General features: G+C 46.6%; 1 protein-coding gene and 1 long non-coding RNA gene across 2 annotated transcripts; one reads left to right on the top strand and one right to left on the bottom strand.

Moving 5' to 3' along the window:
- Nucleotides 1-4,895: 4,895 nt before the first annotated feature.
- LOC125547516 lies at nucleotides 4,896-5,493 on the bottom strand. The gene is made up of 2 exons (XR_007300695.1): nucleotides 5,363-5,493; nucleotides 4,896-5,288 (listed from the first exon to the last, which is right to left on the bottom strand). It is a non-coding gene; the product is annotated as an uncharacterized LOC125547516 (long non-coding RNA).
- Nucleotides 5,494-12,110: 6,617 nt separating this feature from the next.
- On the top strand, nucleotides 12,111-14,409 carry LOC125542296 (flavin-containing monooxygenase FMO GS-OX-like 8). Its single transcript, XM_048705264.1, has 4 exons — nucleotides 12,111-12,782; nucleotides 12,874-13,109; nucleotides 13,372-13,782; nucleotides 13,967-14,409. The coding sequence occupies exons 1-4, from the start codon at nucleotides 12,203-12,205 to the stop codon at nucleotides 14,246-14,248; spliced, it is 1,509 nt and encodes a 502-aa protein (XP_048561221.1). The 5' UTR covers nucleotides 12,111-12,202; the 3' UTR covers nucleotides 14,249-14,409.
- The last annotated feature ends 1,205 nt before the right edge of the window (nucleotides 14,410-15,614 follow it).

Here is a 15,614-nt window from a genome sequence, read left to right as displayed (position 1 = left end):
ATAATCATGAGATTAAGGACAATCCAAAGAAGAAACTTGAGGGTCGTTTGGATCTAGGAAATTTGCTTTCGGATCCGTCCTTTCCTTTAACGGGGTGGTGGCGTCGATGAGTACATGATAAGTCTTGTCACAACTAAGAAGGTGGCTACCGCAGGCGTCCAACGACAATATGTAGAAGTCGGCCGAAGGGAGCAACCAGGAGGAGCCAGTGATCTAGGTGAGAGTATGATCATGGCACGGCACCGGCCATTGCGATTATGGCGGAGACATGAGATTTTGCATACGCTGGTATAATGGTACGGGAGGAGGTTTTGGCTAGCATCCAAGGGCAAGCATTGCTATGGTAGGCGAGACTCGTGGCGTCGCGGGCACAGCGTGGACTCGTGAAAAATGGAAGAGGATGGCGATTAGGAGGAGGAAGAGGAGGGCCATTAAGAGGGGAGGGGACGCATCTAGTTGTGAGATGCAGATCTGATGCGTCTATAAATTAATTTTCTTTCCTTTTGATAGCACGTTTACAAATTTTTTTGGTTTGGTCTATTGATCGTGTATTTCTAGGCTTTAACCACGTTCACTTGTTGATCTGAACAATAAAATTTAATATCTAAAGGTTTAATTTATGGGTTTGCTGAGAATTAACGTGAAGACATTGTGGTGCATCCAATTAGTAAATATAAGATATAAGATGTCGAATTCATGCTGAAATTAGTTCTTCCAAATTCCGGGGTGATGGATAAGGGTGGACATTATATTTCTGCAGCTGTAAATAGAGTATTTGTCTATTTCACAATGTAGGTTCTATGTGGCATACACTAACGCTAACCTTTTATTTGTATTTGGTTCCTTGGCACCATCATCGATCATGGGGTACACAAGGATCGATGTACATGTCCATTTAGTTATGGTAGCGCATCCATTGTAACATCGATGACACTGGTGCTTCTTTTTTGACCCCAAAAACCGCAGAACAATTATTCGACTGTAATTTTCATTAATTGAAGAAAAAATACAATCAAGGAATAGTAGGTTTATGTATCATTCTAGTTATCGAAAATTAAAGACCCAATGCTTGATCTTGAGCATAGGGCACAATTATAGTTCTCCAGGTTCATGTTCTTGCGGTTCAAAAGATTCCTGGTATTGGTAAGATTATGCAGTAGTAGCCAGAAGAATATCTTGTGTCCAAGTATATAGGAGGTAGCCCAGAGCTACTTCAAGATGTTGTGAGGAGAACTGGCGCCAATCAAAAGGTTGTACATGTTCATGGAGGATTAGTGTTTGGCTGCTACGGGTGTGTCCATTGATCTTGCACATATGGCAGAGGTCTGTCAACAAGACTAGTTTGGAAGATGGTGAATTGGTGAAATGCTTCTTGTGATTGTGGTCTGCGAAATAGGTGTTCAATCTCTAGTAATGCATGTACCCTTTGCAAGGAAGCTTCCTTGTTATTTATGAAACAGTAGAGCTCACAAAAGTTCAAGAGAAGTGGTTGATCCAACCATTTATCTATCCAAAATAGGGTAGTGTACCCTCTACCAGCTTTACATATCGCAACTTGCTTGACTGTGGGCAGAAGTTTAAGAACAAATCTCCACCAAAATGATCCAACCATTTTATCCGCAGGCAAAGAGTTAGAATAATGTGATTCCCAAATGATATTGACCTAGGAAATGTCTTCTTTATTGAGAAACTTGTGAAGATATTTCATCAATAGAGCCAAGTTGTGGGTTGTAATATCTAGGATACCCAGACCACCACGAGTTTTGGGCGGGCGTGCTTTGTCCCAGGCAATCAATAAAATTTCTTCTCCTGTGTACCATAGTTTCTCCAGATATAGTGTTTGATGTAGATGTTGAGTTGCATAACTACTGTCCACACGGATCACAAGGGAGCACATAAAGAAGATTGGCATGCTGGAGAAAACATATTTGATGAGAATGAGTTTATCTCGTGTAGACAGGAGAGTGGAGCAGCCCAATAATCTACTCTCAATTCTTTTCAGTATGGGTACGAAAGTCTTCAATTCATGGTTTGCTGAGGCTGAGGGGCAGACCCAGGTAAGTGTGTGGCAGAGTACCACTTGGCAGCCAAATAGCAAGGACAAGTGGACAACTCATGCATCTTGGGTTCTGAAGTGTTGATAGGAATCATGGTTGACTTGGCATAGTTGACTTTCAATCCAGTATATGCAGCATATTGGAGCAACAGGTTCTTAATATGGCACTGGCGCTATTCATACGTACAGTCTATCATTGGGTCAATAGGGGTTGACATGACAGACAAGAATAACGCCCCATGACCATGATCATGTCCAGCTTCTCAGTACGTACATGCATTGTTATATGGTTTGGGAACAGTAGTAGTAGTACTCGACTATCCCGAGGGTTGTTAGGCTCTCTTGCTGGTCTTGGAGACTTTGATCGTGTAGATGCAAGTATTCTCTAGTTGATTAACAGTCAAAGTCTCCCCTGGCCATGGGTCAACAATGCGCACATTGGGAAGTCCAGCTTGACGGCAATGAATAGTGGCATCTTGGCCACGACGAGAACAACTTGCCGACCTCCATCCTGTTAGAATTAAACACGTGCAACTTGTATCGGATCTCTTCCTGAAGGAAGAGCTTCAGACAATTGAGCCGGTGAAGATGAAAGGATGGCAATGTTTGCACATTGAGGAACCGGACAATTTTGAAGACGCAAATACAAATGAGTGTTGGCGTCATGCTATAAAAGAAGAGTTGGGGTCAATCCATGACAATAATTCATGGGAGCTTGTGGATCTTCCCAACAATGAAAATGCTATAGAGCTCAAGTGGGAATTCAAGGTCAAGAAATATGTTGAAGGGTGCATGAAGCACAAAGCGAGGATTGTGGCCAAAGGGTATGTGCAAGAGGAAAGTATGGACTTCAAAGAAGTGTTCTTTCCCATTGCAAAGATGGAGTCAGTGAGATTACTCATTGCTCTCGTGGCTCAGGAATCATGGAAGATACATCACATGGATGTAAAATCCGCGTTTTCGAACAGCGAGATAGAAGGAGATGTGTATGTGAATCAACGACCGGGTTTCATCAAAGAGGGTGAAGAGCACAAGGTACTGAAGTTACACAAAATCTTGTATGGACTATGGCAAGGACCTCGGGAGTGGAACATCAAACTTGATCGGACATTAATTTCTCTTGGATTTGAGAAAGCCCCACTAGAGCATGCAATGTACAAGCAAGGTGAAGGAAGGGATCGTCTACTAGTTGGCATCTACGTCGACGACCTATTAATTACTGGAGCAGGTGAAGGGGTGATTGCAAAGTTCAAGCTACAGATGAAAGTGCTTTTCAAGATGGATGATCTAGGTCTTTTGAGCTACTACCCCAGGATAGAGGTACATCAAAAGACGGAGGGGGTCACACTATGCCAGGAGGCATACACAATGAAGATACTTGAAAGCCATGTCATGAGAGATTGCAATCCAGTTGACGCTCTAATGGAACCTCGTCTAGCGCTGAGCAAGAAGAGTAAAGCACCCGCAGTTGATGCAATAGAGTATATTGCAGCGACCACTGCGATGCGTCAAGGTGTGTGGCTAAGGAGGCTATACGGTGATCTCATGGATCAAGATCCGGAACAAGTGGTGCTCAATATTGATGGAAAGTCTGATAGTTTTCTACGCGAAGATCCAGTGCGGCATGATCGAAGCAAGCACACTGATACAGTATATCACTACATAAAGAATTGCGTGGAAGAAGTTAAGATGAAGGTCAACTACGTTTGCACCGATGATCAGATGGCGGACATCCTGACCAAGGCTTTGGATCGGGAGAAGTTATTGAAGATATAAAGAAGAATCAGCGTCGGAGCTGTAATGTAACGACGTCGTGTTTAGGGGGTGATTGTTAGAATTAAACACGGCAACTTGTGTCCGTGTCAGCTCCTGTGTATGTATACAAGTAAGAGTCCGTGTAGGTTTCTACCTGATCACCGAATAGGACTAGACTAGTTGTAGCTAGTATATATAGTCCTGTAACCCTGGCTTGTAATCATGATGATTTGTGAAGTAATACAGATCAACAACAGGCTCGATACGAGCCTGTGGCAATACGCCAGAGTCTCGTGTGCGTGAGTTGTGCATCGAAGGATCGATCAAGTCGGTCACGTAGCTAGCTAGCTTACGGCTACTAGCAACAAGTACTAGCATATACATCCTGTCAAGGAATCGATCAGGTTGAGTTGTGCTAGCTTGTGCACATACGTATTGGAGATCAAGCTTCCTTGTGGTGTGGTGTATCTCGGCGTAAAGTTATCTCGACGAGAGTGCATCAGCAAGGTTCGTTGTTCGTCGTCGATCGTCACCGTCGCCGGAAAGTACTCGGCGTCGGGTCTGGGCCAACACATCCAAACCTTCAGTTCGCCATCATTACCACTCTGTTATTTTTCTGCCTCGGCCAAGTCAGACAGCCGGCGCGTTATCTTAGGGTTCTTCCTCAGTCCATGCTCGACGACAACAGGTATTTGAGATATGAGGAAAGACAGTTTAATTTTTTTAGATCAACAGGGAGTAGCTCCCCGGCTCCATTACTCAGAAAGAAGCCCGATAAAGACAATTTAATGGAAGGAGGATAGTTGCAAAATGGTTTTCACAACAACCTATAAGCATGAATTGCTCATAGGGATAGTGTGTGCGCGTGTGTTCATCGAGATAGGTGTATGTTCGTATGTATGACCCTTACTCTTTACGTCTGTATTGTGTTAAAAAATGTAGCCTCACGCTCACATGTAGTCTTAATGATTGACCAGTATATGCGCTCAGTTAACAGCAACCATGATAGAATGGTGGCCGGCGCACAATTTGGCAATTTGCAGGGTTTAATAGGTACGTGACCAATCTACACATTCAGCATAGCTTTATAGACGACGACTAATTTGTGTTCTTTCTGAACTAATTTACACTCAAGAGAATCGTCGATTGAGACGTAGCAAAACCGAACAAACAAACATATCCATGCGATACAACTAGTACCAGTGTCGCCTCAAAAAGAAAAAGAACTAGTACCACTGGGATAAGTCAAACGGACTGAAGTAAACCTTGAAATGTCTACAGCGGCCTGCTGTGCAACGCGGAAGCGCGCCAAGCGTACATTACATATGGCTGCCAGCAGGAGGTACGTCTGCTGAGGCTGCCGGAGGAGTAGGAGGAAGCGGGGGCGACGGTGGCGGGTTGTCGCTGCAGTCAGGGCAGTGCTCCTTGGGAGCCACATGCCCTACCGGAGCCGGAGGTCTCGGCACTGGCCTGCCACCTGCACACAAATAGGAATATCGGTTGGCACATCGATCGATCACAACAGAGTTCAGTGAAGATATGGAGAATTACCTGCATGGACAAGCTCAACGTTGGCCGCACACATGATCAGTGCAGCGGCGATGAGAGCCCGGCACAGGACCCACGAGGAAGATGATGCCGCCGGCTTCAACATCTTTGGTGTTAACTTGGATCGTTCTGGGAACGACTGCATGTGGATGCATGCTTGCATATGTATGTATATATAGACGTATAGTTTAATTTCCAGCAACCAGTGTTGTATAACCACTTATGTATGTATGAACGCATGCTTCGGCATGGAGCTCGCCAACGACGACTGCACGCCGTCAACGAGATGGACATTTCCACATCTGTAAGACTGTTTAAGAAAACCGCGTGACAGCTAACACATAATATAGCTTGAAAAATGATCTTATATTGTGAGACCGAGGAAGTAGGTACGTGTACGTACCAGCTGCAGCATAGCTTTGGAATGATCACTCTTTCATGGTACAATTGCACATATTACAATCCAGCAACAACAAGTAGTAATCCCAGCAATAAGAGAGTGGGAATCCAAATTCGTTGTATCACCGCTGGCTTTAAAAAAACAACAGGCTACCGTCAACAAAGAGCAAGTGGTTCACCAGCTGAGCCGGCAAGGCTAGCATGCACGAAAATCCCTCTCCTACCAACGAAAACAAGTATGAAGAGATTTGATCTCCGTGGCTGATAACGGAACGGAAGGTTTGAACACCCCAAGCTTGCCACCATTGAAAACAGCCAAGAAAGATGAAGAGACTATTAAACCCACTAAGGGTCGTGTGAAAGGCAGCCAACCAGATATGCCATGTGGCGCGAACTGGTTGGCCATGATGAAAAAGCTTTTGGAATATTATTTTTAGATGGAGTTGAGGAATTTTTTAAAATAATTTTTTACATGGAGGGCTACGCAATGTGAGGCTTGCTGGTAGGTTGCATTGATAATTTTTTTTTCACTTCTTTTTCTAGATGGAGGTGAGGATTTTTTTTAATGTTTTTCTAGATGGAGGCGAGGGCTTTGTCTATTTTTTAAAAATGAAAACGTGTGCACAACTTCCTCGCAAGTGGCGCCAGAAGATGACACCCCAACCAGTAGTAATCATAATAGTTGGGCCCCAGTGAGCACAGAATCTCAATTTGATCATCATTACCTCCAAATACCGTGGCAGATGTCGCGGCCGTCATCCTCGCCTCCTAGAGGACGGCAACGGTTGTAGTGAGGTGACACCCATGGCCATATTCAAGTGCTCTCCTTTCTATTCGGGGGTTCGGGTGCACCATGGATCGAGCCGGCATGCTGTTTGGCGGTGTCCTCCACGGGTGGCTAGTTAGCTGGCACCACCCTCGTCGACACGACATTGGCTGGACGGCAGTAGTCAGGCGGCTATGGGCGATGCACGGTGGTGGTCGTGTCCCCCCTTCGGATGATCAACTGCCTGAGGCAAGGATGGCGGAGCTAGTGGTGGTGCGTGGTGGTGTCATCTGATGCAGATCAACCATCGGCTACCACTTTTGGAGATGCTCGAGATCTCTCTCTCATCAAAGGTTTCGTCGTGTGTGCGACGATGAGCTTCCTTAGTTCAATGTCTTTTTTTGTGCCATCTAGGACTGTCCGCGCAAGCTGCTATTGGGATCATGGCAAGTGGAGGAGAAAACATAGAATGACTTTGACTGGTTGGTGCATCTCGAGCACCTTGTCTTGAGCTCTGTGGTGAAACCCTTAGATTTGACCCTACTTGGTTATACCTAACAATGACGGCATTTTTGCGTCGTTGCCTTGTTGAAGGCATTGCTCGGGGTTTTCTCAAACTTCATCTTCAGCGTGAAAACCCACGATCTAGCCTTCAATGGTTGGATCTGGCAATGTCGGCGTGTGTGCGGCGTTTTCTTCCTGAAGATATTGCTTTTGAAGAGGCTTTCACGTAGTCCTTGTGTTGTCAAGGGATAATTGGTCCTGATGGTCATCATTGCATATTGTCAATCGTTGTTTTGATCACTTCGGTTTTTTTTCTTTTTTTCTTTCACTGCCTAGGCATAGCTTCGGCCTTCTATGACCTTGCTCCTTGTCAGGGTGGTCTTGTGTGTGTGTGTGTGTGTGTTCACGTTGGCTGTGCGCATCCTAGTTATGCAGAGACCAGATGTACTCATTGTGTTTGTACTCCCTTTATGCTTCACTATGAGTTAATAAAATACACTCTTTATAAAAAAACGACCCCGTCAAAAGATTTCATCTACTGCAGGTTGATGAACTGAGGATTGAGTACAATCCCTAGCTATCACCTACCTTGGGTTACTAGCTTGCTGCTTATGCACAATAGGCACCTTAGATCACCAACTTTGCGTTTCTCATTGAAAGAGTGACGAAGTGAGTGGGTCCACGGCGTAGGGACGCATCAATTGCGGTAAACCAATTTTGATGAATGCTTGCTTATCTGGTATGTCAATGGATACGATGGATCAAGCTTTCATCGTGTCTTAAGTGCACAATGGTTATGTTTTACCCCCTTTTTGTGCTTCATAAAATGTGAGTGTCAGTGTCCTGGCCAAGGGGGTCCTCGACATGTCGGTTTCCAGCCTAGGATGTTTCTGTGGGCCACTTTGGGTGGCCCATGGCGGATTACATGAAGATTCCGGAAGACTTGGAGTACAATCCAAGCCGTGGAGGACTCTGCCTCCACCGACATAGCCGACCTAGTTACGTAAACCCTAGGACTCCCGCTATGTTATATAAGCCGGGTCAGTTTCGTCGTAGATCACATACAATATCTCGGTACTTTACCTATACTTTATACACACTCCAACACAATAAACACAAGCAAAGCGTAGGGTATATATTATCTCCTACGGAGAGCTCAAACCTGGGTAAACCCTTGCTCAAGTTGCCATCCTGCCAAGTCGCCTAGTTAGGATACCCTACCAACGGATCTGTCGGATTTATTAGCTCTGACGGTGATTAACCGGCCAGGAATGAAGGTTGATTGTTCCCCAGAAGTTATCACAAGCATGATTCACTTAAAAAGTTTATCTTTGACTTTGGAAGCAATCTTATAGAGCACATTGAAATGGCTAATGGGGAGAAACTAACTGACAAGAGTTGGACTGAGCACCTTCGGGATCGGGAATAACGTTGTATGGTTGATTAACTTCCCACTTTTAGCTGACAGGCAGCAACCTTAGTGGGCTGGCTAGTTAGGCCTTTTCTTTTTTCCCTTCTAAATCTAGATCAATCCCTCTATCTCCTAATAGCTCATGATATAGGTGCCCCAAAAATTTTGAGGTCATGTGCCACCCTCATCGACAGGCCTGCATTCACACCAATCATTAGCCATCCTTTTGTATCTGAACTTTTTGTGAGGTTAATATAGGCACCAATAAGCTATATTCATTTTTACTGAGGTTAGTATAGGCACCAATAAGTTATATTCCTTTTTACCGGGGGCACTGGAAGAATCACCCTTGTGGCCCATTGCATGTTGCTATGTTCTAAGATGCACACAGCCAATTGTTTTTTCGATTGAAGCTCCCAATGTTCTTACAAAAGGAAGAATGTGCCATGAGCTTGGCAATGTTTGAAATTCCGGTAACTGTGAGCATGACAACTACAAAACTTACCATACATACACACAAATATTGAGAAACCTAGATAATAGATTGGACAACAAAAGAATGCCTTCAATAACGATGCAACACCGATTCAACATTGTTGTCGGAACTCGCCAGTGAAAGCCATAACACAAGTTACCTTGATAGTGCCCACCTATGGAACTCCACGACAACACCCCTCATAAAAATATGAAATGCTGCGCAAGTACTGTCATTATAGATGAACTATCGGCCGATCGGCGCTAGATAACTCTAGCCACCAACACGATGCTCATCTACCACTGCTTCTACCTGTGGATTAGGAAGAAGCGGCCGCGAAGACGGTAGGTTGTTCTTGCAGTTAGGGCACCCCTCGTGGGGACACTGGTTCTCTCCGGTGGGAGCCGGAGGTGGCCGCGGTTGCCTTCCACCTGTACACAACGTAGTTATACCCCTGATGTCCATTGATCACAGGAGAGCTTAGTGAGGATATGGACACGCGGATGCTTAATTACCTCCCTGAACAAGCTCAACGTTGGCTGCACACAGGATCAGCACTACTACGACCATTGCCCAGCACTGGGCGGACGATGAGGAAGATGATGCCGCTGGCTTCAACATCTTTGATTAATAGTTGACACTACTATACCTTGTAGATCTATCTGTCTCGATGTATGCTTGTCTATTAATATATAAGCATGTACTCTTAGTATGTAACCAACTTGTGCATGTATGAACGCATGCTCCGGCCAGATCCCAAAGGAGGCAACGACGACTACTGCACAATGCTATTTCCATGTTTTTAAGGCCTTGTACAATGCTAGGTGCTTAGCGAGGTGCTTAGAAAAATAAACAGAGTTTTTTTAAAGCACCAGTGCTATTTTTAAAGGAGAGACGCCTAATTAAGCATCTATCTTGCACAAATAAGCATTGATGCTTGAGAAAAGCCTGATTTACTTTTTTAAGCACTTTCCCTAAGCATCTTTCATTGTACAAGGGCCTAAGATTGTTTATCAAGAAAACCGCGTGACAACTCTCTCACGGCGCCAAGTCCAAACTGAAGCTCGGCATGGCCAGCTTGTACGCGTCCACAACAAGTGTGCACCAACTTTGGAAGGATACGGCTGCCTAATCTTTGCAAATTAGTCCAGCAACAAGTAGTAATCCCGGTCAGTACAGTTATTCTCCTGTGCAAACTGCAGTTAAAGGATAATTTCTTCTCAACACCATCATGCACTGGTCACCAATCTGCGCCAAAATGAACAAGTCTCTTATTGGGTACCACATGTAAGACTTATCTGAACTCATCATTAATTATCACTCTCCTTGAGTACATATTTGAACTTAAAAACGAATTTCACCATTGCCTTTAGTTATTTTGAGCCAAAATACGCAGCTATCTCACCGTTTTTCTACGTAGTCTTTATACATTTTCCCTCTATTATTGCACTCGGCCTGCTTATTTTGTCATGTTCTTTTTTCTATTGAAAAGGAGGATGACCCCCGACCTCTTCATCTGGATGATGCATGCAACCACTTTATTAATGAGAAACCCTTCCTATGATACGAAAACATCAGACAAATTGTGCGTTGTTGATTTGTGTTCCATCCCATGGTCCTCATCTCCAAAGAAACCCCATTCTAACCGCCCGTAATCGACGCATCCACCTCCCCCAAATCTCTCCTTGTTTCCAAACCCTCTTCGCCTCCGAGCTCACGAACCACCATGCCACCATGTTCTCTCCGCCAGCACCACCCAAAATTGACTAGACTTATTTGTTTCCGAAAAATCAGGAGATATTAAATCGGCCAGAAGTTAATAGCAATCCCACTTGATTAGCGCCCAGTTCTGGAAACAGCTCACGGGAGATGCATGGGGCCTTCGTACTTATCAACGACTGCGACGCTTCTAATCTGGCGGTCAGGAAAAATGGTCTTATAGGAAGCTAGGACGAGTAGTCTAATCCCTAGCGAGTTTGTTTTTTTTTTTTGCAGGGTTAAAAGGGATTTCATTGCTCAAGATGGATGAAGATCCTCCAAACAAAGTAGTGGTACATTAGCAGGGCCAGATTTGAGCCAAATTGCCGTCCTGGCTTCTACACGACCAAACGAAGCTAACCTATGACTGACGGTATTTTGATGCCTGCTAATAAGAGCAATAGAGCTATCCCTTTCACCAAGGATTTTCCTCACTTCATTCACTAGCATCGCATGCAGCGATCTGTCCTGTGCATGTGCCTGGAAAGAAGCCACAGCAACCTGGCAATCCATCTCAACATCAACTGGGAGCAGCGACCATTGCATAGCAAAATTGAGTCCTCCAAACATGCAGCAAGCTCAGCTTGCAAAGGGCTTGCGCAATTAAGGAGATTCCGGCAGGCCGAGAAGATGATGGCGCTGGTACTGTCTCGCAAGACAATCCCAGCACCCGTCCCTCCTGTTGTCTCGCAGAAAGACCCATCCACGTTTAATTTTACTCTCCCTTGGTCTGGAGGTTTCCATCTGATCGACTGGTTCAAAGTGGCTACATGTAGTAACGATGCTGGTCGGCCTCCAACCTGTAACACCATTTTTCCTTCAATATGATAGCCTGATGGATGTTGCTTGATGGCCAGAAGTGATGCCTCATAGCTGAGCAAGAACCGGCAAGATGCCTCAACCCGGGGAGGTTTTTTTGTCATGGACGATTTCATTCCGGATGTGCCATGCGCGCCAGAGGACCATTAGTAGTCGCATGCGATCATCTTCTCCCAGCCCGTGCAACACGTCAAATAGCCATTCCATGCCCGTGTGTCGCACTGTAGCTATACCGGGCAGGTTCCAGTGCTTCGCCATGGCTCGCCATAGCGGTTCACTTGGAAATAACCTGATAGTATTTTATATCTATTTCGAGAAAAGGGGCACTCTGTAGGGAAAATAATGCGGCGCGCACTGTCTAGCCACATTCTTATAGTATTAGTTTTCGTTGCACGAGCAGCGCGTGTGTGTTGCTACAGCCAACCATTTTAGCAACATCATATAAGTTGGAGCAGGTAAAAGATGCTCCCTTTATGCAAAAGTATATATATATATATATATATATATATAATTGTCAATAATGCTAGTACTACTTTATCTAGCATCTGCTGCAACCACTATCTGAATGATGTGCAATTATTCGTCACAGTGGAGGTGGGTGGAGCACTCGAACATGGTTAAAGGACGTGAATATGCGGCAGAAACTTCGTGGCAAGAGCAAATCAGACAGCTGCTCCACACCTCCCCGGCCGTGACTTCTTGCCGATCCACATGGATACGGCATGCGTCAGCAAGCCGCCGCAGTCGAAGAAGGTGTGCGTCATCGGAGCCGGCATGGCCGGGCTGGCTGCGGCGCGCGAGCTGCGCCGGGAGGGCCACGACGTCACGGTGCTGGAGCAGAGCGGCGACGTCGGCGGGCAGTGGCTGTACGACCCGAGGACCGACGCCACCGACGCGCTCGGCGTGGCGGCGCCGGTGAAGGTGCACAGCAGCATCTACGCCTCGCTCCGGCTCATCAGCCCCCGGCAGACCACGGGCTTCACCGACTTCCCCTTCTGCCCCAAGAGCGGCCGCGACGGCCGCCGCTTTCCGGGCCACCGCGAGGTCCACCTGTACCTCAAGGACTTCTGCCACGCGTTCGGGCTCATGGAGGCCGTGAGGCTCAACACCAGGGTCCTGCGCGCCTCCATGACGCCCGCGCGTAAGTGGGCGGTGAGATCCATGGACCTCGGGCTCGGGGAGTGCGCTGGCGCCAACGGGAAGGAATTGGACGCGTACGTCGACGAGGTGTTCGACGCCGTCGTGGTCGCCACCGGCCACTACTCGCAGCCAAGATTGCCAAGCATCAAAGGTAAGTGTAAAGCAATGCAAGCTCCACCCATCCCGTGCATGTTCCCATGCATAATCGTTTACTATGAAGAAGAAGATGTACGTACGTACAGGCATGGAGACGTGGAGGGGGAGGCAGATGCACAGCCACTCGTATAGGGTGCCGGAGCCGTTCCGCGGCGAGGTTGTGGTGGTCGTCGGGTGCGGGGATAGCGGCAGAGACATCGCCATGGAGATCCGCGGCGTGGCAAAGGAGGTGTACATCGTCGCCGGGTCCATGGAGGCGGTCACCCCAGGCTTGTCCAAGGTGCTGGCCAAGCACAGCGCCAACCTCCACCTCCGGCTTGAGGTACGTACACTACACGTACTACACAAGCGGTCCCTCTCCACACACACGTCACGTAGAAGAGAACCAATAGTACTTATAATAGTTTTGCTTAGTCTTTTTTAGTACGTCTCACTCCATGCTATCTTTCTTTGATTTTGCATAAAGATTCATAAAAAACATTATTTTTAGTTTTTCGTTTTCTTCTTACATACTATATCACTTTTAAGTCTCAGTCGAATGAGATCTAGCTTATAATGCACCGTTCATCCTGGCTGGCCCGTAGGTGGAGCGGCTGTGCGAGGACGGACGGGTAGTGTTCAAGGACGGTGGCGGCTCCAGCTCCAGCATCGCCGCTGACACCGTCATCTACTGCACAGGGTACAACTACTCGTTCCCGTTCCTGGACACGAGCGGAGCGGTGGCCGTGGACGACAACCGCGTGGGCCCACTGTTCGAGCACGTGTTCCCGCCGTCCCTGGCTCCGTCGCTCTCCTTCGTCGGCCTACTCAGGAAGGTATTCGCGCCTCGGTCCTTCGAGGCTCAGGCTCGTTGGGTGGCCCAGGTGCTGTCTGGCAGGAGGAAGCTGCCGACGGAGGAGGAGATGCTTCGATTCGTGGAGGAGTTCTACCGTGCCAAGGAGATCGCAGGCGTGCCCAGCAAGTACACCCACGAGGTCGGCTCGCTCAAGTGCTCGGTATGTGTTACACTTTTATTAATAATATGGTTGCATGCATCGATTGACACAAAGGCCATGGCTTTTCCTCTTTTTCAAGAAAAAAAGTGTTCGGTACGTACGGTTGGAACCATGACCACGTACGCCGCCAAACTGCTTGTGCTGGATGGATTCGCTAACCATCGCTTCTTTGATTGGCATGCAGTACGTGGATGATTTCGGGGAGAAGTACTGCGACTTCCCTCGTCAGGAGAGGTGGCAGTACGAGATGCTGAGGTCGACCGTGCACGACATGATGGACACGTTCGAGACCTTCCGGGACGACTACCAGGACAGCGTCTCCATCGGCAAGGCTGTGCAGGAGTGGCATCTCTCTTGTCTGCACAGCTCGTCCAAGGCCGGTTCTGAGGTTTCGAGGGCCGGGGCGAAACCAGAACCTGGTGCCTCTAAATACGAACATCAAAATGATATGGATCGAAGAGAGTAGTGGGAATCACTATTGTTTCATGTAAGGAAATCCGACAACAAGGAGGAGAAAAGCCTGACACAAAGAAAACCCATGAAGCGTTTCCTTAGACTGTAATAAATGAAGCTAAGCCGGCCCATGAGGCGAAAGACCTCCTGAGTCTGCAAAACATCTGGAGCACATACATGCTAGGGAGCCACTACTTAACGATCGCTCATTCAAAAGCCTCGCAACGGTCAGCGCGAGTTGGTGCGCTCTCAGCCGTAGCCACGTGTCGCGCTCTGGGTGCTTCCTTTGGATTTTGTCTTTTTATCTTCCGCACGTGTTTTCGGCTATTTAAACATTTTTTTCGGGTTTTTTTGACGTTTTGGTTTTTCACCAGTCTTCCTTAGCTTTTCGACCAAAAAATGTTTTCGAAAAAAAATTTGTTTGCGCGAAAAAGCGCGTTTTTCTTTTTTCCCTTTCGTGAGAGTCACAGTTTTCCTTCCGCTGGAGGCATGGTTTTTCTTTCACGGGAGTCACGACCGTGCTTCTCGGAAACGAAAAAAACGCATTTTCTGCGCCTTTTCCTTTCGTGAGAGTCACGGTTTTACTTCCGCGAGAGACATGGTTGTGCTTTCGCGAGAGTCACGGCCGTGCCTCTCAGAAATGAAAAAAAAAACATGTTTTCTATTTTTTTTCCTTTCGCGAGAGTCACGGTTTTGCTTCCGCGAGAGGCACGGTTGTGCTTTCGCGAGAGTCACGGCTGTGCCTCTCGGAAACGGAAAAAATGCGTTTTCTATTTTTTTTTCCTTTCACGAGAGTCATGGTTTTGTTTCCGCGAGAGGCATGGGTGTGCTTTCGCGAGAGTCACGGCCGTGCATCCTCGGAAACGAAAAAAAAAGTGTTTTCTCTTCTTTTTTTCCTGAGAGCATCAAAATGATATTTTTCAATGTGTAGACACATGCGTTTCAGCTGCAAGTAATATGGATCCAAGAGAGTAGTGGGAATCACTAATGTCTTGTGCAAGAAAATTATTTAGACACTATCTTCAGTGATCCGTAAATCCATCTGCACTCATTTATAACATTATCCTCTTCTTCTCTTATCATTGCCATGCTAGTAGCGATGCAAGATGAAGCCCGGCAGTTCCGTGTTTGACCATGAGTACATCCAGAGAGAACGGATTGAGGTGCACGATAGATTGGTGCACAATTTTTTCCGTACCTCACTACTAGGGAAAACCCTAACAGTAGCGTGAGTTAAAGGCCTAGCAGTAGCGTGACCTACCATGCTACTGCTACGGCACTACAGCTAACTTATATCAGTGTTTTTTTGCTACGTATTTACTGCATGATTGCATATAGTGTTTTGGCTGACTACATTAATGAGAATTTGGCGATGGCAG

The sequence above is a fragment of the Triticum urartu genome, chromosome 3 (genome assembly GCF_003073215.2).
Source record: "Triticum urartu cultivar G1812 chromosome 3, Tu2.1, whole genome shotgun sequence".
Lineage (NCBI taxonomy): Eukaryota > Viridiplantae > Streptophyta > Magnoliopsida > Poales > Poaceae > Triticum > Triticum urartu.
Note: the sequence above shows the minus strand (reverse complement) of the source record. Positions and strands in the feature narration are given on the sequence as shown.

What these genes read in the sequence shown, in the direction of transcription:
- LOC125542296 (XM_048705264.1), top strand. Translation starts at nt 12,203, where the DNA reads ATGGATACGGCATGCGTCAGCAAGCCGCCGCAGTCGAAGAAGGTGTGC. An exon ending in ACCTCCACCTCCGGCTTGAG is followed by an intron (nt 13,110 to 13,371) that starts GTACGTACACTA and finishes GCTGGCCCGTAG; the next exon opens with GTGGAGCGGCTGTGCGAGGA. An exon ending in TCGGCTCGCTCAAGTGCTCG is followed by an intron (nt 13,783 to 13,966) that starts GTATGTGTTACA and finishes ATTGGCATGCAG; the next exon opens with TACGTGGATGATTTCGGGGA.